General features: G+C 39.5%; 2 protein-coding genes across 3 annotated transcripts; one reads left to right on the top strand and one right to left on the bottom strand.

Annotated features, from left to right (window-relative positions):
• Positions 1–2,347: 2,347 nt before the first annotated feature.
• On the top strand, positions 2,348–10,358 carry perm1a (PPARGC1 and ESRR induced regulator, muscle 1a). 2 transcript variants are annotated; one of them, XM_078950723.1, is made up of 5 exons: positions 2,450–2,535; positions 3,612–3,659; positions 3,733–7,173; positions 8,815–8,931; positions 9,170–10,358. In XM_078950723.1, exons 3-5 carry the CDS (start codon positions 3,750–3,752, stop codon positions 9,277–9,279), a joined length of 3,651 nt encoding a protein of 1,216 aa, XP_078806849.1. In that variant the 5' UTR covers positions 2,450–2,535; positions 3,612–3,659; positions 3,733–3,749; the 3' UTR covers positions 9,280–10,358. The 2 variants fall into 2 exon arrangements, with proteins under 2 accessions (XP_020560233.1, XP_078806849.1); XM_020704574.3 differs by having other exon boundaries at positions 2,348–2,535; positions 3,612–7,173.
• Positions 10,359–10,874: 516 nt separating this feature from the next.
• Positions 10,875–23,463, bottom strand: plekhn1 (pleckstrin homology domain containing, family N member 1). The gene is made up of 16 exons (XM_004070666.5): positions 23,148–23,463; positions 21,573–21,663; positions 21,276–21,437; positions 20,495–20,575; positions 20,062–20,152; positions 18,217–18,350; positions 17,508–17,651; positions 16,486–16,566; positions 16,305–16,380; positions 15,562–15,707; positions 15,193–15,342; positions 14,391–14,606; positions 13,930–14,076; positions 13,116–13,328; positions 12,841–12,901; positions 10,875–11,719 (listed from the first exon to the last, which is right to left on the bottom strand). The coding sequence occupies exons 1-16, from the start codon at positions 23,219–23,221 to the stop codon at positions 11,535–11,537; spliced, it is 2,052 nt and encodes a 683-aa protein (XP_004070714.1). The 5' UTR covers positions 23,222–23,463; the 3' UTR covers positions 10,875–11,534.
• Positions 23,464–24,547: the final 1,084 nt, after the last annotated feature.

The raw sequence follows: 24,547 nt of genomic DNA, 5'->3' as shown, positions 1-24,547 counted from the left end.
ATTTTTATCTTAACCCAGCAAGCAACTCATAAAAGCCTAATCCTGTTGATGGAAACACAATCCCACCCAGGCTATGAAAAAGGCCCACTGCCCCAGGTGCCATAGCCACAAACAAGCTCGGACTTGTCTCACTTTATCTGAGCTGATGGATGAGAGAAGCCCTCTGAGGCACACACCTTAAGCTGTGGTTCAGCTCATTATACAGTTTGATGTTTGACACAAATTGTTTGAGAATAAACGGCTTGCATTTTTAAATTAGTGTGAGGCAGGCAGGAAAAATCCTCCTGTAAATGGACCAGCATCCTCAACGTCTCTATTCATTTGCCATTGAGGGACATAACTGTTAATTACAGTTTAACAGCTATTAATGAGATCGCAGCTGATTGGTTATCTCTAGATCTTTCAGAGTCAGGAGCATCTTGACCAAAAAGACGCTTCTGTAATCACCTTGTCTTGACTGAATAGTAAACAAAAGCTCAGGCCATGACTGTCCCTGCTAATGGTAGATTTAAGCGTTCATGAAGAAGCATGCACAGACCTTTGTGTTGTTGTCTGATGCTCACTGAGATGTTTATCTTTCGCTGTAGGTTTTCCAGCCACAGCAAATGCATGCAACTCTAAAAACGTGATTTCAATATTTAGAATTACTACAATTCATTTTTACAGTTACGTGTAGTTATGCCAAATGAAAAATAGTTTATTTCTTAGATGTAGAACTGTTGGCATTATTATTTAAGAAATTTCAAGGTAGTGTTAAGTTTGATCTTTCTGCAAAGGTTTCTGCCCTGTATCAGGTTTACTTAGCCTGCTGATTAGCTTCTAAAAAACTATATAGCATATATAGCAGTGGACTGACAGACACTTTGAGTAGGAATTAATTTTAGGTGCTGCATGTTAAACCTGAAGTAGGTTTGTTTAGATCATCATATTCACAATCTGACATTTTATCCTCAGCCAAAAAGAAATTGTTTTTGCTTCCTGTAATTTCTTGTTTGCATTTTTCATCAAAACTCAGATGGTGTCATGATTGTTGTTTATGTAAACTGTCCTGTAACATTAACTGTAACAATGAAAAGTGATGCTTAAGTAAAAATCAATCAAACTCCAGACGTTGTTAAAGCTTTTTTATGCTACAGTGGAACTTGCTGAGACGAATATAGAAACACTTTAACTATAGAAAACTGGATGCAATTAGAAATTACACTCAGTAAGCACAGAATTGGTAATGCAATCAATATTACTGTTATAATTGTTTATGTATGTATTCTTTCAAGTAGTTCAATGCTCACCAGGTAACACTGCCTAAATTTTGTTTATATTATATTATTTTTTATTTATTTTATTTAAATATCAGCTGAAGAAGGATATGGACCTATATCTAATGTCTGCAGACATAACATCGAAGAGAACTATAAACTCTGTTAAACAGAAGAACGGCAGAAGAAGAAGGAATACCAACCTTGGTCATTCAACAGGTCATGCAAGAAGTTGAGAAGAGGAAGTAATGGGCTGTAATGGTTAACACTGTAGCTTTGTCTCCTGGGAGTGAACATGTGTTTACTGTGTGTGTGTGTGTTTTGTCCTTGTGACAGACCAGAATCTCTCCAGGGTGTACCCCGCCCTTTGCCCTGCAGCAGCTGGGATAGGTTCCAGTGACCCTCATGACCCTGCATGTGACAAAGCAGGAATAGAAGATGGATACATGTACCATAAGTTAAAAAGATACATCTGTTTTATAGCAGCTTTATTTTGAATACCCTGAAGACCCCAGACAGTTTTCAGAAACTTAAGCACAGACTGAACTCTCATATAAATTTGAGCAATGTCCAAACAGGCTTCAAATTTCCCACTGAATAAAAAAAACCTTCATGCTGCAGATGGTTTGATCAGTGTCTTTTGGGTCAGAGGAAGTAGGATCTAAATCTATGAAGAGAAGTCAGTTGGATTTTTGTGTCTGTTGTAACTGCGCTCCAGTTCTCTCTTTCTTTCTCAGTGTGTGGAAACATTTGGTTGGAAAGATTAGGTTCTTCATTACCGTGTGATGTCATATCAAAATCAGCTGATAGTGGCACGCCTGACATGACACCCACATTTGAGAGGTGCCACAGTTGTATCCACTGTCAGGACTGTGACTGCAGGAGCTACTGCAGATTTTGTATAACTATCCTGAGAAATTCCAACACAAGGGAGGCATGAATTAATTCATGTAGGTATATAAACACATGTTTTATCAGCTGTCCTAACTTAAAGTTGTCAAACCGAATAATATTATAATATATTTGTGTAAGTAATGCAGCAGCAGCTTGCTGGGGGGGGTCTATTTAAAGTTTAGAAACATTACACCTCTGTTGGAGATGGCTGCTGTGAGAACACTGCGTGTATTACGTGATCTGAAGCGCCGCTCTATATTTAACAAATCATGGGGTTTGCTGTGCTGCATGAACATGCACAAGATAGTCCACCAGAGTGGGGAGCCTGCTGCTCCTGGGACTTCCTCACATGGATCTGGAGTCCAGCTGAAGCAGGACAGGACAGGTAGGAAGGCTGTTAGCATGTGCAAGCAGAGCACAACTCACTGAATATTATGAGCAAGGCTACACGCTTGCACGTAGGTTTTATTCGTGCTCAGACTATCTTAAAATTCTTTTATTCAAAACTTACTGCACACCTTTGTATACTGCCCACCTGTGGACAAATTATAGGGCATCCAGCATGAGGAAGCTACAAGTAGCCTATAATGATGCCCTAAGGATTTTATTAAAACAGCCTCGGTGGCGCAGTGCAAACAGTTTGTTTGTTGGTGCTAGAGTTACTACTCTCCAAGCGTTTTGTTTTATTTTTATTGTCTTATTGCTTCAAATAATGAAATCATTTTAACTCTCACCAATGTAAAGCACAGCACTTTTAGATACCAATCCAGTATTTGGAGGTTTTGGTCCAGTCGTCTTATAAACTTTTAAGTTTTTTTAAATTTATTTTTTTAGTCAGCAGTTTTAGTCTTTTTATTAAGTTCATGATACCTGGTTATTTTACTGTTCTTATACTTTTATGTCATTGTTTTTATATTCCTATGTCATTGATTTTTATATTTTTTTGACATTGTTTATTTTTCATAAATACTTTTTATGTCATTGTTCTTATACTTGTTTGAGTGTTCTATTTTTAAGTCTTTTATATGTTTTTTGCATTTTGTGGCAAATGGATCTTGAGTCTGTAATAAAGTTTATTATTACTTACTGCAGATCTTCAACCCATTTCAGTTTCAAAAGTTTGTTTAACTTGCTGTTAATTTGGATACTCTAATAAAACATCTCAATTCAATGTTGAATTAGATAAAAAAGCGATTAATGATACGTTTGGCTAAAAAAACACACATTCTTTGTAATAGATTTAATGTTTTCTGAGTTCTCAAATATATGAATTCACCGTATACATAAATCCTAATATCCTGCCTTAAAATCTGTCATTTTATTTATGTCATGGCTTAACTGAGTATTTACTGCCTTCAAATTGTTTAATTGTTCTTTTTTTTGAGAATTAGTCATTGAAACATGCTGGAACAGCCAGAAAATGACATATTTTGGGTTACAGATCTTTGTATTATTTCCCAGGTAGTCGCCTTCCCAAACGAAATGGAGGACTTTGAATTCAGTGTGGAGGTCTGTGACCGTGACTGGGAGCGTTTCTTTGCAGAGTGTGAGGAGTGTAATCTACTCCCCCCTTCTTTAGCAGGTGTGGATGACTCAGGAATGAGTGATCTAGATGATAGAGGGTCCTTTCTTGCCAAGAAACCCCAAAAGGTCAACTCGGCACCGGGCAACTTAACAAGTGACCCCCCTAATGGTGGCCCGCTATTCCACCAGGGCTCTCCTGTGGAAAGCAGCCTTGGTAAACACGGCACTGGTGGAGTTGAGAGCATTCTCTCGGACAGTGAGGAAGACACACATCTACAGTCTGTCAATATGTTTTTTGAAAGGCTGAAGGGTCTCACGGAGGCTGGGCCAAGCCAAGCAAGAGTTGGAAACAGCAGGGAGGCAACACAAAAGGAGGAGCGGAGTGATGACGGGCAACAAGCCAGGAGGACCACTTTGCCAAAAAACTTCCCAGAGTTAAACACTCTGCCTGCCAGGGGTGAAACAGCTGCTGGCAAAGAGACCACTAAACCTGTCAACACCACTATAAAAAAAACTGAAGCTGAATCTGACATTTCTTCTGAACCAGAAGCTTGCCATAACTTAGAATTCAAGACCTGCAAATTAACCAAAACACAGTTATTCATTACAGAAGAAGACTGCACAGAAACCAAGGTAAATGAGGTAATTCACTGGAATCAGTCTCAGGTCCAAACAGAAACCTCACTGTTCCATGCTGTGGAAATGGACACAAATGTCAATGATGCAACCCTGGAAGGTTTGCTGATGAGTCAAGTTGTTCTCCGTAAAAAATGCAGCATGAGAGGGGAACAAACCCCCAGCCAGGAATCGTCTCCCTCTGCATCAATCAAGAGAAAGAGGAGAAAAAGGAGGCGGCTCAGTGCGGAGGCAGGCGATGGCGGGAAGATGTGTGAGAGGCAGGCTTTAAGTGACTCAGATGGTGAAACTCATGCAACGAGGCAAGAAACAGGCTTATGTTTGTTGGGAAAATCATGTAATGATCCACAAATCAGCCCATCCTATACGTTTTGTCCATGTTCAGAGGATGCGTTCTCAAAGGATGTAAAGACAGAGCTCTGCCACTCTGAACCTAGAGACGGCTTTTGCCAACAGTTGACGAGGAGACAGAAAACGTGTACAGCAACAGGCTTAGCTGAGAATAATTCAACTGACTGCCAGCCAGCAACTTTTCTGCATCAAAGTAATGGACGTGTTATTTCCACAACAAGCAATAGTCCTTATGAGGATCCAGTCAGCAACCTCCAGGTAGAAGAATCACCTGGGCTGAACGGACACTCCTGGCTCCAAGATATTGTTCCAGGTGTGACTGATTCTTCACAACATCACAAGCAGGATCTGAACACAGACACCTTCCAGCTGTCTGATAAAATAAAAACTTCCAGGTTACAAAATCAAGGAAATTCAAAGTGTTTTACAGCAGCAGACGTCCAAACAGTTGGGCCTTTATCCAGTTTAAAGTCATGTGTCCCTGCAGTGGAAGTCTGCCAAAAGGATCAACTATCTGCTGCTAAGAATCTCTTGGCTAAAGAGAATGGAAATATTGGCAGGGATGAAAAAATGCTGCGTCAAAGTGAGGCTGAGCTCCAACTACCACTGGAAAATGACTCACAAGACAAACATCAATTCAATAACACTACGCTGGAAATCACGGCATTTTCTCCGTCTGCATTCGCTGATGTTAACTCTGCCTCTCATTGTGAAGAATTTTCCTCCCTGGAGTCAAAGACCTGCTCAGTCAAAGTTAAGACTTCCAGAGAAGTGATCTCTGTCAATGTAACTCCACATAATCCATCACCTCACCAAAACTGTCTTCTTTTTAGTTCATCCTCTTCAGATACAAACCAGGCAGATATTTCATTGGGGGCTAAAACATCAAATCTTTTACCAGAAAAAAACTCAAAATCTGAAAGGATTTTGTCTAAAGAACCAAACAAGTCAGGTTTAAGAATCAACAGCCTCCAAGAAACCAATTTGTCCCTATTGAAAGACAGACCGATAAACCCTTCGGACATTTCAAATGTCTCGTCATGTTGTAGTCTGGATACTAAATCTGATTCTTTTTTAAAAAACAACTTGACAGAAACATCATCTGAAAACCAATCTGTAGATCTAACAGAGAAAAAGCTGGAAATCTTGTCAAAATGCAAAGACATGAATGTCACATCTAAACCCGAAAACCATCCAGATCCAGTTTGTAATTCCATGGCTGAAACAGAAGATGCTGTCTCTAAACCGGCAGGTGAAACTGAAAACAAAGAGAAATCTGTGTTTGCTATGTCTTCCTTTTGGCGTGAGATGGAAACACTGACAATAAATGACATACTGGGTTTACGGAAGATCGGAAAAAGTGCTCCCAGCACCTTTCTTCCCCCAGTGCAGGAAGAAGAGGAGGCTGACTCAAACATTTTCACCGATATGGATGAACTGAAACCGAAGAAAACAGCTGAGAATTCATCTTCCATAGACTCCTATTCTCCCAGAGAAGTTACATGGGAGTGCGAACCCGTGCTGGTGAGTCAAGATGCCAGTATTTACCCAAAGGCCATGTTGGCACTTGTGGCTGACACATCTGAACCAGTTTTTAGTGAAATGACCCACAAGTCCCTCAAAAAGATCTCCAAAACAATCAGTGTGCACAATTTGCCATCTCTGGAATCTGAGACATGCAGCTTCTCACACAAGGGGGATCTTTTAGAAAGCTTAGAAGAAAGAGAAATCAAAAACATTGAGAACTTCCCCGTGGATTCTGCACTAAAGAAAGATGTAGACACCAGACCTTCTTTTTCAGAAAGCTACAGCATTTCTCTCCCAAATATTTTTCGCTATGTCTTTGGAGAGAAGCCATCAGCTCCCATTCAGTCTGCTGCAGATGGAGGATCCAGTTTTTCATATGATGGAAACTCTGTACCTGAAACATATGACCATTTTTTCTCCGAGTTCGATACAGAGAGCTTCTTCTACCCTCTTACAACAGCAGAAGAGAAGGCCAAAGACCGGCCAGTCACGATCTTCTCCTACTCTCGCTCATCTTCTAGAAACATAAACTTTCCTGAGGCCTATGAGTATTTCTATGCATCCTCCTCATCTGAGGACTCTTCGGTGGGATCTGATGATGAAGATTTCTTTGGTCCTGTGAAGGTGGTGAGCAGGTACAGTCAAAGAGCAAGCTTAACCCCTGTTGCCACAGACCCGTACGAAGACTTCTTCACAGAAAATGACCTCGAACAGGATTTTTTCTCTCTGAGGTCACTTTCATTCAGGAATGCTAATTTTAAAGCATCTCAGAGCCAAAAGCAAGAGTCCTACGCCATGTCTCTTGTGCCTGTACAGCACAGTGAGACTTCCACTTTGAGGGAGGCTCCTCCCATCAGTGAAAAGGGATATCAAGATCTGACGAGTTCTGATCCACGTCTTTACGAACTGTACAACAGGATCTCCAGACAACCAGAGCAACTGCCATTGAGTTATGAAGACTTCCAAATGACTGTTATGAATCCAAGTAAGTTTACCTTCCAACAGCAAACGTTTTTTATGTAGCACATGTAGACGAAGATCTTTAGACTTCTCTGTGACACACATAGCAGAGAAATATCTCTTATGTTTAATTCAGACTTCATGGAACATTTTAAGGCGAACCAACAGTTACTCATCACCAAGATCAAGCAGTGACGGAGCTAGAACATTTAATATTTTGGGGGCTTGAAGACTTTGGAAGGGTGGCAAATGAGAATATCAGATTGGAAAGCTATTACAAATGAAATAATCAAAAATATGTATTTCAAACAAATTTATTATTGCAGCAAACAATTTGAGGGGCTAAAATATCATGTTGAATAATCGCTTGAGTTATTTTTACAATGCTTAACCCTTGTGCTATCTTAGATGAACCCACTCTTACATTGACGTGTTCTCTCTACCACGACAAAGGTGGATAAAGGTGGAAAGATTTCATGTAATCCATGGACACCAGTGAAGATCACAAATCATTGAAGAAAAAAGGTTCAGCGCACTGTGTAGTGGGTCTAGATGACCCAACTCTCAATGTTAAAGTGCCTAGGATAGCACAAGTGTTAAAGAAGGTATTGAGGATTTTTTAAATCTTTGTCAATTATTATACTAATATTGACTCAAAAATTGGGGGCCAAAGCTTCATACCCCTTCCCCCCCCTAAAATCTAATAATGTGTTAAATCCTCATGATCACAGATTAGGCCTCTGGAACTCTAGATGAAACATTTACGTGTAGAACAAAATTTAAAATTCCTTGATTCTTGAAACAGTTGATTAAAGCTTTAGGCTGGAAGTCTCAGAAGACACACGTCCTACTGTAATTGAACTCTTCAGTCAAGCTCTTTTTGTTTTCCCCACTTGTGGAAAGTTGTAACACAGACACTTTGCTCACTGACCGTCATAGTCCTGATTCTCAGATGACAGGAGGAATGGTACTACGTGATAACTTGACTTTGCTCAATGAGTGTTCCCTCTAAGCTGCCATTGGAAACCTCTAATTCTATATTGGCAAAATCATCAAGAGCTTTTATGCAAACCCCTCCTCCAGTTAGTTTAACTTCAGCAGATCTCATTCTGTTTTTGCTCTCAGGTTAATCCATCTCTAAGGTCACAAAAGCAACGATTACATCATTAAAAAAAGCTCTTTTATGTGTTTACTCCACAAAATAGTAGTCAAGCCAATTCAATTCAATGTGATTTGATGTTCATTTCACATTTTACTACCATTTTTGATAGATTATAAAAAAAAAATACTGCATTTATTTAAACAAAGACTAAGCAATCCATTGCTTTTAAAGTCAATGTCTATCCATTCATTCATCTTCTACCGTTTATTCCCTTTTGGGGTCACGGGGCTGCCGGAGCCTATCCCGGCCACTTGTGGGCGAAGGCAGGGGACATATTACTCCTATCTTGGGAGTAATATTGGATTAAATCACTTAAATGCATTTTTTCTAAACACCCATAATTAGTGAGAATTTAGAAGGTGACACGGTGAGAAAGCAAACATCTGTTGTTGGAGCTTTGTCAAAACTTGTGTTGTACGTCAGTAATGTGGACGTCCCCTTTTATAAATCTGCATACTGATTTTCATAAGCGACTTGGTGATTTGAATTTTAATTCTGTTTAAGGGTTGGATGCTTCCCTGCTCCCCCTCAAACACTCAGACATGTGTTTGGTTTGCATTGCTTTTGCTTCGTGGGTCTTGAAAACTGCAAATCCACAAGTTGGAGATGCTTGGAAGGCGGGTAAGTGTGTTCATGTTATGAGTACCAATCATTTCCTTGGTTGAAATCCTGTGTCTAAACTGCAAACCAATGACACGTTCTCATGCTTATGTTCCATCAACATCTGACAATACAGTTTAAAGACAGAAAAATTGAGAATGTAAATGTCATTAACAAATAGCCTGTAAATCTTTGTGCAAACTGTATTTGTATCTTGCAAGTAATGTGAAGACTCACTTTCATTTCTATTTTCCCCCAGTTCTGCTGGCAAATGTAAGCGCTCTGTCAGCCATCCGTTACCTACGCAAGTACGTCAAAGTGGAGGCTGCAGCCAGTGAGAAGAAGTTACCCAAACTCACTCAAAGTTAAACTCTTGATTTCTCTGCCTCTGTTATCTATGATCCATTTCCGAAGATGTGAACTTTTACACAACCTCTGATCAAACAAAGAAACATTTGTTTGCACTAGTTTTGGTCACAGAATAACTTATTTTGAATGTAATAGTTTAAATCCAACTAAGGCAAAAGCCAGGAAACGTGAAAGCACTGAATTGAAACTTTAAATGACCAAATGCAGGATGGAGAATGTCTGGTTTCAAATGATTGTAATTAAGGATTGTGAGTTTGTTCCTAAGAGAGACTATATAGGAAAGTAATTGATGAGAGTGTGGAAAATTGATTACTGTGAAATTGTAGAGTAAGGTTTTTTTGGCTGATTTTGTTCTTTTACGTGACAGAAGCAAAGAACAGTTTATTGATAATTTCACCATCTTTTTTTTTTTAGAATTTTGCTATTTTTTTTTCCACTTTGGAACTAAAGTTGAGGACAATTTTCTACATAGTTAAGACAAATATAAATGTAAGGGCATTTTCATTTTCAAATTGACTGTTTTAATATTTTGTGCAGTTAGTTATTACAGGAAAAAGGGAGCTGTTGTGTTCTCAATATTACGTATTGTCTTCATGGTGTGCTCACTCACAGTAAAATGTTCCATAGATTACTAGATGAAATATTTCAAACACTAGAGGGCGGTATGTAGTCATGTTAAAGCTGAAGGACTTAACTGAACAGCTTCAGTTCCCTCTAAGCATGCACTGTATACCTCAGTGTAACCCGTGTAATCCTTGTACTATCCTAGGCACTTTAACGTTGGGAATTGGGTCATCTAGACACACTAGACAGTGCTCTGAACCTTTTTATTTTCAATGATTTGTGATCTTCACTGGTGTCCATGGATTACATGAAATCTTTCCACCTTTATCCACCTTTGTCATGGTAGGGAGAACACGTCAATGCAAGGGTGGGGTCATCTAAGATAGCACAAGGGTTAAAATCCAAATTACCTATCATTCTCATGTGGAGCATGACATTCACGCCAAATTTGCATATAATTCTTGAAGAAGCATCAGATTTTAATAATATTTATGAATTAAAACCTCTAAATTTGAGTCATTGTGTTCATGTTTATAGAGGTGCTGTGCTAAACCCAGCTGTCATCAGGTTTATAAAATGAAAAAAGAATGAAAAATGAAAAAGTTCCCTTCAAGGAGTGCAAAGGGAAAAAACAACGCTTGTAAACAGTTTGGAATTCTCATGTGAGATTTGTGTGCATGTCTTTAGAGTGAAAGTTTCCAGCCAGAGGATCCATAAAATTTTAAAAAATAAAACAAAATAAAATGAAAGCTCTGCTAGATTTTATTAGCAGAGCTATTTAAATTGTGGGCCGTTAGATTTATTTTCAAATTCAGTGATCATCATATTGGTTTCAAATAAAGCTCAAAATTAAATACTCACATTCACATATGTTAACTTGCATTGAATGCATTTGTGATAAGTGATTTGTGATAAGAGAGCCATTTCTCCACTAATGCATCACTTTTTAAAACTAATTCTAACGTCTAAAAAATGTATATTGTTTAATAGTCAAAATGATATTCAAAGTTAAAGCTTCTGACAGACTCATGGCTTTTTTAGAATTTTATTAACAAATATAAATAAACACTTCAAACTAAATAAGTGAAAAAGTCACATGGGTGTCAGTACTGTGTAGCAGTAATTGTTATCTTTACAAAAAGCTAAAGGCAGGTCAATTAACAGTCTCATGATAAACCTAAAAAAAAAGTTAAAAAAGCGAATTTGTTACACTAACAAATGGAATGTTTTACAATAAATTAGAAAGAAAATTGAAACATAAAAGTGAAATCAACAACCTACTCATTAGTAAACAACTGCATACTGAACCCTGACAGTGCAGCTGCACAATAAATACAAAAATAATATTAGCAATACAAAATATATACATCACACCTAAGTGTGCTTTTGACTGAATGCTACATATAAACTGTGTATATATATATATATATATATATATATATATATATATATATATATATATATATATATATATATATATATATATATATATATATATATATATATATATATATATATATGGTATTTTGCCTTTTTTTTTTACTCTTAAACTTCTTAAGCTCCTGGTACTTGTTGCTTCACACTGTACACACCGGGAGCAATGCTGGATGAACGAGTTGGCTTTTATGATCCGGCTGATAGCGATCTGTTGTTTCCACACGTCCAGACGAGTGCCGGATGACTGTTTTGTTTTATGGCCATTTCTGCTGGGTCGCCATGGCACCAAGGCCTTGGGCCCCAAAGTTTAATCCTGTCCACTGCGCTGAAATTCCAGAAGCCGGCTGAATCATTCCAGTCTCATTGTCAAATTCCCAAATGTTGTCATAGTCCACTTCCTGGTCATCTGGTTCTCTGGGTTCAAGGTACGAATGGCGATCTATAAGAAATAAAGAAGATTCACAGGTTTTTTACTTTCAAGCAGGGAAAGACTCATTGCTTTGTGGCTTTATAATCTTGGACAGAGTCCAAACGTCAGCTATGATGACTTATATGATTATGTTGCTGCTGAAAATCTGTAACATGTCATTGCAACACCACCTGGCTTCTTTCTTTACTGTAAACACATGAACATGCAGCCTAAAAGACACAATAATTTGGTGAAAACATGCTTAAGAACTCATCAGAAATACATTTAGATTTGTGGGACTCTCTTTAAGCATAAGTTGTAAGTTGTAAATCTGTCTTCTTTATTCCTTCTCCTAAAGTCCCATATCAATCATTTATAGAGCTAATTTTAAAGCGATCCCATTGATCTTTTTAATTGTGATTATGCCGTTTTTAACCAAAATTTAAAAAATTTTCATTTTCTACGACATGGTTTCTGCAGAGCAGCAGTAATTCATTAGAAATTTATGAGTTGTGGGAGGAACTATTGGCACAGAGTAAGCCCACCCCCAAATCCCGTCACCCATCTGTTTACATTCTCTCCTGCTATCTTATAGCCCCTTACCCCCCTGACCTAGCATGAGTAGTGCAACAAAAATGATGAGCAACATCAGAGCTGTCCAAGCATATAGCTTTGAGCCAGATCCCAGCTCGGTGGATGCATCAGAACAGAGCAGAGCAGGGAGCTTGAGGCCTGCTGATTGTAGCTTCTATGGTCCAACTGCACTCTTCCTTCAACTGCATTTTTCATCTGCTGCAGATTCACAACGAATGAATTCCAAAAACACAATTTTCACCTGAATGGGTCTTTAAGAAATCCAAACAGACTTCATAAAAACCATTAAAAGGCTTAAAACAGGTTAATGGAAATGCATTCAATTGCACTTTTTTTTTCTTTTTATCTTTGGCTGTATTTTGAGAAACCTGCTCACATTGCTGTGGTTTAAAGCTCACTTCTGTAATGAAAGACGAGGCAGCAGTTATCCATCCGAGGATGTATTCACTGTTTCTCATTGAAACACTTTCAACTATCAACTTAACGTTAATTAAGTCGTACTTGTTAAACATGTTTGAAGTTATCTTGGGTATGATCTGCATTCTTTTAACTCTTACCTGGTGAGTATGAGTAAGACATCTGAGTGTTGCTTCTGGCAGAGCTTGATGGGAGATGCATCTGTTAACACATGTGAAAGGAAGTCAGTCCCTGACATGAACTCCAACAAGTACTCTCAAATATGTGTTTCATCTCTAGTTTTTGTTTTAAAATCACCCACAGAGCAAGTACATAAACTTGCTTCACGGTCACGGGGTAATGGCTGTAGCTCTTTGAACTACAGCATTCCAGTGCCCAGAGTGTCCTGGAAGATCCAGATCTTTGTTTGTCTCACCTGCTCCTGCACTTGACCGGGAACAGGCAGAAGTTTTAACTTCAACACAGCCTGTGCTCGCTGCTCTGCTTCCCTTAAAGACGCGTCCGTCTCAGCAGGGCCTTTCCCACAGCGTCTACCCATTGGTGGGTTGCAGAGTTGGAAGGAGGAGGGGTGGAGCTGCACGTTCTGGTGGTAGAGGGGCTGATGCTGAATCGGCTCCTGCCAGCTTAGCTATTAGAAAATGGAGATGGATGTGAAATTTACAAAAAATACAGCAAGCAAGCCCATCTTTAGAATAAAACGACCAATCCAATTCTATACCAGAGCACTGGAATATACTGAGCTAATGTTGGACAGAAGTAGGAGACACACTGGACAGTTATCAGACTATTGCAGGACCACACAGAGACAGACAATCACACGCACTCACATTTACACCAAAGGGAAAACTTTAAAATTGCTAATCAACCTATAAAGCCTATTTTTGGACTGTGGGAGGAAACCGGAGTGCTTGGAGAAAACCTACACATGCAAAAGGAGAACATGCAAATTCCAAATAAAAAAGAGCCAGCAGGGATTTGAACCAGGGTCCCAACCACTACACCATAGGACACCAGAGAGATTAAGTTTCCTGGGCAAAATGCAATGAAAACCTTTTAAAAAGTCGTATTGTTGCTATTTTTGTTGTTGTTATTTTGTAATTTATGAGTCAGACAAAGTTGCATTTAGTATTGATGCAACATTATTAAAAGATTTAAGACTTAAAAAATTCCACTGCCAGGCTGTGGAGCTGTAAACAAACACTGTAGATCCAGTTCGGTGACCCACTTACCTCTCTAGCCTCCTCCAAGGAGTAGATTTCTGGACTGCAGGGCTCGTCGTACAAAGGCGACAGTAGCTGTCGCGGGTTCGCTGAGTGGCGCTGCGGGGGGTTCAGGGAATAGTTCAAGGACGTCTGTGGTGTGCTCCAGCTGTTTGACTGATCACAGAAGATCCAAACAGAAAAAGAAAGTCAACTCAAGTGGCAACATCAGATCATATTTTGTCTTGATTTGCAGAAACAAAGCTCAGAAAATCTCCTTTGATGGATCTAGATAATATTTTTAACAGTGATAGACATCATTTAATACACCATTAGGTGGATTTATCTTTCAATTTAGGTTTGCATAAATTCAGACATCATTCCATCTGTTATTTTTTTATCAGCTTTGCATGTCTATTTTAGAATCTGCCTAAATGGCGATGAAGGTGAGGAAATATTTGGTTATCTGCTCTGACGGCAGACTGAATCACCTTGACCAGTGGGGATTTCTCAAGTCGCTGTGGGCTGTTCCGGTAAGGTGTGCTGTAAAGCTCCGATGTGTCTGCAGGTTGCTGGTAGGAGCTCTGCTGGGGGGAGGAGTAGCGTATTGACAAAGGCCGATGCTCCTGCCTCGTCTGTGAGGACATGCTATTGGTTCTACTGCCCAGTCTGGCAGTCTCAGTAGAGGAAGGACGGCTGGAGTGGTACTGTGGGGAGAAAAAAATGTCAGATAGAGCAAGAGACGGAGCCACAGTCATTAAGAGCAAATATTAAAGAAGGGTTTCTCTATCTGCAGGAACATATTTTTGATAAAGTTATCTAAATGTGAGGGAAGAAGGGCTCCTTCAAAGAATTGGCAGAGTGGTGGTTCAGGTCAGACGTTGAGCAGCAACATTTCTTCTGGCCTCTCAACTCTTTTTAAGCTAATTGGACCGTCTGACAGAAAACACCAACCCCCACTCCCACAGGAGTTCACTCAAACATGCTGATAACCCAGAGAACATCTGAAGACTTCAGAAGTTAACAGGCTAACTTTTTCCTGCTGATGTTTTTTCTTTCTCCAAATTTTTTTATATATATTTTTCTTTTTGCTGTTTACGGAAAGGTTTCACCAAGAATGTGTTTTTTTTTTCAATTCATTAAGCTGATCTTGATCAAAATTAATCTTTGGGAAAGAATTGTGTTGCTCAGCTTCACCATCACGACTACATCCCATTACACGTTTGAATTCATATATCTATTTAATAAATACAAAAAGCTAATATTTCTGCAGAAGCACATAGCTTCACTCACACAGAGTGGTTCAGTGTATCCTAGAGACAGGGGGTTTCCATCACTCATAGGTGGCTGAAGGTTTTGGGACCCATGAGTACTTGATGACTGGCCAAAGTTGGACTCCACTCTTACTTGACTGTTTCCGCTCCATCTATCAAACTTTGGACCCTAAACGTGTAAGGAAAAACATTTATTTATGATGAAAATGAAAAGTATGCTTCACAGTTTAGTCCCAGATGCATGCACAAATTCAGTTTTACAAAAGGGCTTTTATGTCTAAATTCATTTAAACAAACACATGTATTTATGTTCAGCTCAAATAGATAGTAATTTGTTGCCAACGGGACTAGGGACCTCCAATTTCTGTCCTTAAAATAAATCACTTACCTCTGTGGATGTTGGCGTGTAGATGATGTCATAAACTGGGGGTGGGGGGGTCATGACGGGCACATCAGCAGATTTCAAATGCTGTATCCACTGACAGAACTCGCTCCGGTCCAGACAGGACACTACTATGGAGTTGATCAGCTTCCCTGGTGAGAGAAGAGGGGGTGAACAAAGCCTTTCGTTTGGTCCACTTCCTCACTGGAATGTGCTTTAGTAAGAGTGTCATTCAGGGGGGATAAAACTATCTCATTCACAGGGGTTACACTCTTTGACGCCAGAAGGGAAGGAAAACTGACACTTAGCATAAAACATGCATGGGAATGTGCACTCATTTAAGCGTCTTCCATTTCTCTCTAAGGTTTCTTTAGCAGGATAAGCTGGAGATGCTGGAGGAGTAATAAAAAAGGAAGGAAACTTGCTACATAGCTGAAACAGTGTCTTGATTAATAAAAAAGTTCCAGCGCTACCTCACTGCATGAAGAGACATTTTCCAGTCTTGTTTATGTGTGATTAGTGCTCTACAAATGCGATTTTCTGGCTACAATGAATTAGCCTTACGCCACATATTTTGTGTTCTTTAGCTGTTTGGTTCACTAAATTGTATGTGTTCACACTGTAGTGAACTGCATCAGGGTTTACCTGCAAGTGGACCAATAGTCTAATTTTTACACGGGCCTGCACAAAGTGGACTGCTCGAGAAAACAACTAGAGTGGTGTGGAAACACGCTAAAAGACAGACTTACCTTCAATCATGAAGGTATTAGGCTTGACATCTTGACAAGGCGTCGTGACCGTGATCATGTTGAGTGGAAGTTTTCCCTGTGATCAGAAAAGATTTTTTTAATACAAGTCCCTTTAACAAAAGCAAAAACAAAACTGGATTAACACACATTTTCAAGTTTATGGATGGAAGGTCACTGGTACCTTATAGAAGAGGCCATCGCTCTCCTCAGATAAGATGATCAGAGTTGAAGGATACATCACCAGCAGTCTGTCGCTCTGTTCCTGCAGGCCAACATCCTTATTAGCATTTATATTTTTTGTGTTTGTTGCACTGTAAAGCCACATTAAGACTGACATTTCTACAATTTAATGTAAATACAGTTCAAAGCGATTCTACACATGCATAAAATTATTATTTTCAAAATGTTTGAAGTATTAATGTTGAAATACATGCTTTATAGATAAGAAATCGGGCCCTGATAACTTCAGCTAAGAGAAGACTAGAAAGAAGACAAAGGCAACTATGTAGACCTACTGAAAAAGATTAAACTTAGTATCTTGTTGAAGGACATATTTGAAGCCTTTCAAAGATCTTCAGATGAACCAGTTTGAGGTGCATTTTGAAGGTGTGGCAGACAGGGAGAGTTTATGTTTCTTTGCTCTTTGTGGGTGTGTCTGGACAGACAGCTGACATTCCAGCTGTGAGGTAAGTCGAGTCACTGCGTGAGCCGAACAAATGCCTCCTACACACCCTGGCCTAAATCATACCAACTGAGCTGCTGCAGCTCACAGATAACAGATATCCATGCAGTTTCGTGACTGATGTTCTGTTCTGAAACTGTTCCAGCATGTTTTTCTGAGGCGGTTGTCTCACTTGGATAGGTGGACTAAACAGTTTTGTCAGCTGGTTCGAATGTACATTTTTGCAAGAAAAATAAAGATATACTTTGGGAAGCTTGCTGCTTTACTGGCATGCTCCACCCTTTGCACTCCCTCCGTATATTGTATTGAGGACATGTATGCTCTGTGCAATCTGAAGACTTTGTGAGTCACCTGGTGTTACAGCTGACGTTATCCTGCTTTTTATCAGCGTGTGAAAAAAAAATCCTTTATTTGGAAAATAAGTATGTGTCACAGCTTAGGTTCAGCTGGTCTGTACAGTTACATAAATGTGCAAATGGATGTTGGTGATTCACTTCCAGTAAGAAGCAGTCCAGCCGTACCTGGCAGGGCAGATGCTGCAATCGAACTTTGGTGACATAAGTGATCTGACCCAGGCTGTCCCGCTGAGAGCCCTCCCATTCATAGATGGGCTCTCTGTAGATGGAATTCCTCAGCTCTTCTCTTCCTTCAGAACTCTGATGTATCTATGATAAAGACACACAAATAAGGGAAGTTAAACGAAAAGATCTAAAAAAAAAAGTGACCCAAGGTCTGGTGGGATGGTTAAACCAATCAAAATGCTTGGTTTTGTCATACTGTCATTCAAGTTGTTTTTTTTCACTCATAACACAACACAGTTTGTGTTTCATCACATTTCCCCACCTGTGCGTGTAAAATTAGCACTTTAATCCGCAAAGATGTGAGAGTTAGTTTGATGCAACCCCTGATGCGGTCAAGGCCGCTCCCTCCAAGCCTCAAAAAAAAAAAAAAAAAAGCTAGCAATGACCCACATGACTTACCACCTTTACACATTCAAACATGTCCTGTTTTACTGAGACTTGTTGAAAAAGGCTAATCTGCCCAGTGGATTATAAAGCAACTGCGCTGACTTGAGTGTAGAAACAGGCTCTTATACTTGCCACAGCAAGCAGAGGAACAAGATGGATGAGATCCAATGAAGTGTCCCAGTAACCTGTCTCAGTGAGGCAGCATGCAACGTTGCAGTGGAATGTGGAATTTTACTTCCTTCGTGTACATTTTTGAGCTTACTCTCATTCTTGTGTAGGTTTCAGGCGTAATTGCAGTCCCTCCGTTGGCCTCGATGTTGTCTTTTAGAAGGCCAAACCAGTAGTCCATTTCTTTTTGGTTGGCACAGTAGACAATAATGGAGTTAAGGCTGACACCTGACGGGTAGAAAAGTAAATTATAAGGCAGAAAATAATTACATTTTCTCAACAGGCTTTCATAAATTTTAACCCAAGCTCTTTTTGTCCTGACAAAAAAACAAAAAAGCCTCTCTTGGTGTGTTTGGCATCTAAGGATAGGGGCGCTTTTACTCCTGCAGAGTGCTTACTCAAGAGGAATGAACGGGATGATCTGCCTTTCGCGGTCATACCACAGATAACAGCACAGATACTGTAAGCTCTAATTGTCTTAAGGGGTAGCTTGAGTGTTCACAACTCCCCAAAAACCAGCAACTCTGATGTATTAATTGGTAAAGCCAGCTCTTGATTACAGAACTTGACCCAAGACTCCCACTTAAAGTTAAATTCTTCCAAACCTTGTAGCTTTTTCCAGTTTTTTTTATTACAGAGGCATTTAAAAATCTTTGCTCCACAGGTCATTAGCTTTTCTTTTTTTTTTAAATGCATAAATCATCAGCCACATTAATCTAAAACCAGAACTTCCAGGAATTCTTACACATCCTCCTGAGCGAGCCAAGCTCTCACAGAGGAAACACCTACATCATATCTCTCACTTGACTCAGAATATCATCATGTTTTTTTACATGCTTCCTGTCTGTGATACCTCCTGGAAGCTAAATAAGCTTTCTTTCCCTCTTGTGCGTTAGGTATTTACCTAATGACGAAAATACCATAGTTGAAATACTATCCTCCAAAAAAACTGGCTGGATTTGGGGAATTCCAAAACCAGTTTGATGATAACAAAACACCAAAGACTACTGATGTTTTTACAGTAAAAGTGTCAGAACAATAATAATAATGAGGATATTTGAGCACAGAAGACAAACTTTTTTTTAGTTTTCTTTCCAGGCAAGGACTAAAACCTTCTCGATGTTAAATCCCCAGTGTGTTTTTTTAGGTGCCATACCTTTATTCCACAGAGAGCTTCAACCTGAGCAGCATTTAGAAAGTGCCATAGATTATATGAAGTGACAAGGCTAGGAGTGATATCGGGGCTTTTCTGCACGACAGCTGGCTGACTGAAGTGCACCTGTTGTCTAACAAGCCGGGCCTTCAAGGCCGGTTTACCCCCCATGACCCGAGGTGAAAGGGGCCCAGCTCTAGTTAGTCTGGGTTTTGAGTAAAGGTGAAAAGGTGAGGAGGGTCACATCACATTTGAATCACAGGAATGTGATAACATAGAAAGCTTTAGATGGCGGATTTGTTCTAAAATTTTGACTGAAAAGGGGAAACGTGTGACTGAGTATTAACGTCAACATAAAAAGGAAGAATTAACAAATATGTGAGAAATAAAGTTTTGTGAATACTTCTGAAAACAGTTCTGCAAAAAAATTCCACAATTTAAGAACAAATTTGCAAATTTCTGCTTCAAAAAGTCGTATTTTTACAAGAAAGACGTGCTTTTTAAAAAAAATAAAATTCTATATTCAGCTTTTAAAATGTTTCAACAAAGACAAAGATTTCATTTAAGTTGCAAAGAAATCTGATGAACATTACACTGCTCAAAAATCTTGCTAATACTGCTATACTTTTTTACAACTTTAAAAAAAATTGAGTTTCTCCTACTAAAATTGTGACTTTTTAAATCATACATTTACCAATAATTCTTGTGAAAGTTTGAATTTCTTCTCATGTTTTTCCTGACTTTGCGGGCTTTCACTTGGCTTCTTTTCATTGCAGACAAACTTACCGTTTATCTGGAATGTGAATTCTTGGGGCTGACTGTGATTGCAGTTCTGTTGTACGTTGCAAATGGTGAGTTCTTTCAGTGGAAGAGTCCCCTACACACACACAAACAAAAGTTCATCATACTCCTATTAACTTAGTCGCAGATATATTCATGTCTGTCTTCTGTTTGAGGTCATCTGCGGTCTGACTAACACTGCACAGGTGCTTGGCTGTCTCTTTTCAGCACAGCCTCGAGTTTCTCAGCAGGCATAATAAATCTGTGATTAATGGCTTTTCTTGTTTTATGAGGCACATGAAAAAAAACAAATTCATGCTTTTAGTTTACCTACGAGTTCTGGTTGTCAAGGGGCACATCAGGATTTATAATGACACAACATAAAACGTATAAAACAAAACATCCTGAGGCAGAGAAGCAGTTCGAAGGAAATTCTTGCCTGGTATGTGAGTCCTGTTGGGTTGTTGGAGACAAAATGAAGATGTGTTTCAAAGAGATCCAAGTAGCAGTCATGTATATCCTGCAGGAAAAGTAAAAAAAAACACAAGGGAAACAGATTAATGCATAATAAAAATATGTTATTACAAACTTAACTAACCATTATTTATTCTAATTTTCCTAACCTAATGTTCAGTTATTATCTGACTTGCAAATGAGTATATATGCATGGTAATGTTTTTCTCTTTGAATGATACAATGTGTTCTTTAGCCTCGATGACGCCATTCCGTCCATCAATCTTTTCCCTCTTCTGTGTGACAGCACTGTTGTGTCACGGCATTGGAAAAGTTGCAGTTCCCACAGAAAGGAGCCGGCGTGTTCTCTGTTCTCTATCAGTCCAAGCAATCGGAGGAACTCTCTTTACCCCGAGGTTCTTTTGCGGGGATGTTTCACAACTCCCGAAGAAGCAAGCAAGTCTAAACACAGGCTGCAGTCCCCCTCTGTGGGAAACGGATTGGATTATTCATAGCTAGCCACCACGTCAAACACAACTGAGTTTCAGTTCACTTCAGAGCAACATCCTGTCCCTCCTCACCTGGGCTTTTGGGATTTCGATCTCACCTACTGTGCATGCATGACTGGCACGATGTGTCACAAGAGGCTTGGTCATTGTGTAAAAACCACGACTAGGAAAACAAAGCTTTATACTTGTTTTCCTGTACAGTTGCTTTCCGGATATGTCATCATGCAGTTACAAAAAAAGTGACATTGTTTCTCTCACCTGGCAGTGCAGGAAGCGAAAACGAACTTTGGAGCTGTGAATCATCCGGCCGTAGTTCTTCACGTTGATGCTGCTCTTTTTCCAACCATTGACGGGATCGTAAGGAAACGGAGGGTTCCACTCGATGTTTTTGATCGTCCGAAGGTCTTCAGGAGACATTTTCTGCAACCACACACAACATGAACGAAAGGGTTGATGCTTGCAGTGGTATTAAAAGGCATCAGTTTAATTCAACCTTAACTGTGCATGACAATTAATCCCACTTTTAAAACCATGGCAGTTGAAGTAACCTCTTACCTTTGTGGGTGAGGTTATGTACGGGATGTTGATGATGCTGTTTGACTTCTCCTGTCCCTCTTGGGGATTCTTCTTGCGAAACAGACGACTGCTGCTCATGAGAGAAATAAACCTCGTTACAACTTAATCTCCATTGTTTACGGTGTAAGCAGCTAGTTTACATCCCAGCTGAAGTGTGAACGAAGCATTTCACATGCATTGTCATTCATTGTTCTCCACTGTTGTCTTGTGACGTGTGGATGTGGAAGTTAATTCACTCTTTAGCTTCAGTATGTCAGATGTTTTCCCACCGCATGTGAAGCCTCTGTGGGTCAACCGGAGCTCCCGTCTTTGTCCCTCATCAGTGACAGTCATTTCAATGATAAGAACAATCAGGTCTTGTGTGCCTGATAGTACACACAGGCATAGTAAAATGAGCATTCAATGCAGCGTTTTGTTTTGCATCAATGTCCCATCTCCACGAGGAAGCACTATCACACCAAAGATAAGGCGAGGGGACAGGGGGTGGGGTTGCATTTACACTCAGTGCAGAGTCTATCAGCTTTTCCGCACATTTGTGTGGCAGTGTCCTCCATGTGCAACAAGACAGTCTTTTGTTTTCATGGTGGGAGTCAAGGATGGTCTAATCAGGAAGTCCATGTCCAACATTAATCATTCATGGGAGCCAAGTGAATGATCCCAGTCCCTTTAGCACAACATTGAACTGTTTAAACATGAAAGCAACACTCTGATGCAATCTGTGGTTGCAAAGTGACAGAAGAATATCTTGTAAATAATAGACAGGCAGTGAACTTGCACAGCCCGGGATTATCCGACTCACCGCCTTGACATTCAGCACCAATCACTCCTATTTTCTTTGGGGAATACCGAAGTGCTGCATGATTCAGTTACACTAAAACCTTAGACTACTGAATCAACTAGTGGTGCTGGACAAAAATCCCCCCACTCAGAAGCTGTTTGAGTTCATTTTGGTTCCAAAAACGTTTTTTTTTTTCATAAAACTATAAAATCGATATATGTGAACAAACTAATTATCTTTCAGCTGTTAGAAATAGTCACAAATCAGAATTAATTGAAACAAACAGGATTGTGACATGCCCAGACATAATCCAGGTAGATTACAGAAACCAAGAATGAGACAAAAATAACCCCATGATGTTGGTAACCTCTTGAAGCATTTGAGTAAGAGCATTTAGAAAATGTTATTATAAATGTTTCCAATTTTAAACCAGAAATTATCATTTAAATTACAAAAAGAACAGATTTCATGTCATGAAATGTTTTGAAACAGAGAATCCCATTTTCAGACAGCTGGTACTAGAACATCTACACAAAAATTTGAACAGTATCACTGACACCAACCACTCATTCATCATGACTCCAGAACTATCCAGTTCCACCATTTGATCCGAACCTAAATCTGACAAAATTCACAACCTCTCTTTCACTCTTCAACCCAACCCCTGAGACTTCTCTGATCTGTAATGTAAGGTTTGAAACATGCGCTAGTCAAGCACATTACGTGTGCTCACAGCGGCACAAGTGCCATGCCCACACCTGGACAGGTGTCCTCACCTGTTCCTGCGAATGAAACTCTTGCTGGAGGATCTGAAGTTGTTCTCGGGGACACATGAAACCCTGCTCCCCATGTTGCGTTCGTCTGTTGAGCCTTACAGCTCTGGGAAAAATTAAACCAGTACTCCTGTGATGGATGTGTGTAATCCAGCAAAGTGTGCTCTCCCACCACAAGTCAGAGTTTAAAGTGAGGCAGGAGTGAGCAGGGTGAGGACTGTAAAGTCGGTGCGTAAAAGGGGTGGAGCTCAGGACCGCGTCATGGTTTCTCTGTCTGTCTGTGTGCTGGATGGATGAGCAGCAGGAGTCACACTCATCTGATCTGCCTCCGTCTGCTAAATCAATCCAGCAACAAAGGCGGCGGCGGGGTCAGGGAGAAGTGTGCTTTTTCACACCCTTCAGGAGCCAAACGGGGCTCACTGTTGGATCACCGTCACTGGATGGTGCATGTCAATCAAAACAGAGAGACGGGAGCTGTATGTGGCATGTCCAAACATGAAAATGCTTTACGCTTTTCTATTTATTGCTGGTCCCCCATCACACAGGTGTCATAAGGGGTATTTGGTTTTCCACTGTAAACTTTCTCCGTTTTTTGGGGGGGATTTCTTTTCTCTGTGTTGATTTTTGATGTACTAAATGTTTTTTAAATTAAATATCTAAAAAGAAAAGGGGGCAATAGTCTTTTACGCACAGGATATTATTAGTAGTTTAGTTTACAAAAATGTGATTATTGATGTGTAATTACTGTTGTAAAAAAGACTCATTTGGACCACTCCCGACTTTATTATTCATTTTTCTGAGAACTGGAAGATAAGGATCTCGTCACTCATGATCCTGCAGCGGTTTCTTCTTACTTGGATCAGTGTCTTGAGAGATGTTGAACCAGAAAACTCATTCTTAGGTTTGTCAGTTAATTCCAACCAGTTGAACTGGTTGCTGAAACAAATACACCTGAGGCATCAACAGACTTTGGCCTGTTAACTTTGGAGTTATTTTCACTCTGACAAACTCAGATAAAGACAAAGTTCAGGCGCTTTAATCCATGAGGAAAACTGATGGTGATCAGAGAAAATGTAAATCAGTTTGATAACGCAAAAGTCACTTGCAAAATATATGTATAAATCTTAACCTTGAAATGTTAGTGTAAATTATTGTAAAACATGCAGTAGTTTGTAAAATGTAAAAAATCTCAACACATACAGAATGACGTCCAGTTGTAATTCTTTTCTTTATTTCAAACACAAAGTGAAAATTAACACAAGAGTTTAACATAGACAGATAAAATGAAACAGTGTGATTGAAAAGGAGTGGTTAGAAGGAAAATCTTGTGTGATCCCACCCCTTTTTACAACACCTTCTGTTATGCATATTTTTATTAACATTTTTTTTTTCAAAACATTCAC

Source organism: Oryzias latipes, chromosome 7 (assembly GCF_053564925.1).
Source record: "Oryzias latipes strain Hd-rR chromosome 7, Olatipes_Hd-rR_3.1".
In the NCBI taxonomy this organism is placed as follows: domain Eukaryota; kingdom Metazoa; phylum Chordata; class Actinopteri; order Beloniformes; family Adrianichthyidae; genus Oryzias; species Oryzias latipes.
This window is presented reverse-complemented; position numbering and strand designations above follow the sequence as displayed.

Excerpts from the sequence above, each read along its gene's own strand:
- perm1a (XM_020704574.3), top strand. The coding sequence starts at position 3,633 with ATGGAGGACTTTGAATTCAGTGTGGAGGTCTGTGACCGTGACTGGGAG. Across the intron at positions 7,174-8,814 it reads AATGACTGTTATGAATCCAA|GGTTGGATGCTTCCCTGCTC; the intron begins GTAAGTTTACCT and ends ATTCTGTTTAAG. Across the intron at positions 8,932-9,169 it reads TGGAGATGCTTGGAAGGCGG|TTCTGCTGGCAAATGTAAGC; the intron begins GTAAGTGTGTTC and ends ATTTTCCCCCAG.
- plekhn1 (XM_004070666.5), bottom strand. The coding sequence starts at position 23,221 with ATGGGGAGCAGGGTTTCATGTGTCCCCGAGAACAACTTCAGATCCTCC. Across the intron at positions 20,576-21,275 it reads TTCGCTTCCTGCACTGCCAG|GATATACATGACTGCTACTT; the intron begins GTGAGAGAAACA and ends CTTTTCCTGCAG. Across the intron at positions 14,607-15,192 it reads GATACACTGAACCACTCTGT|TACCACTCCAGCCGTCCTTC; the intron begins GTGAGTGAAGCT and ends TTCTCCCCACAG.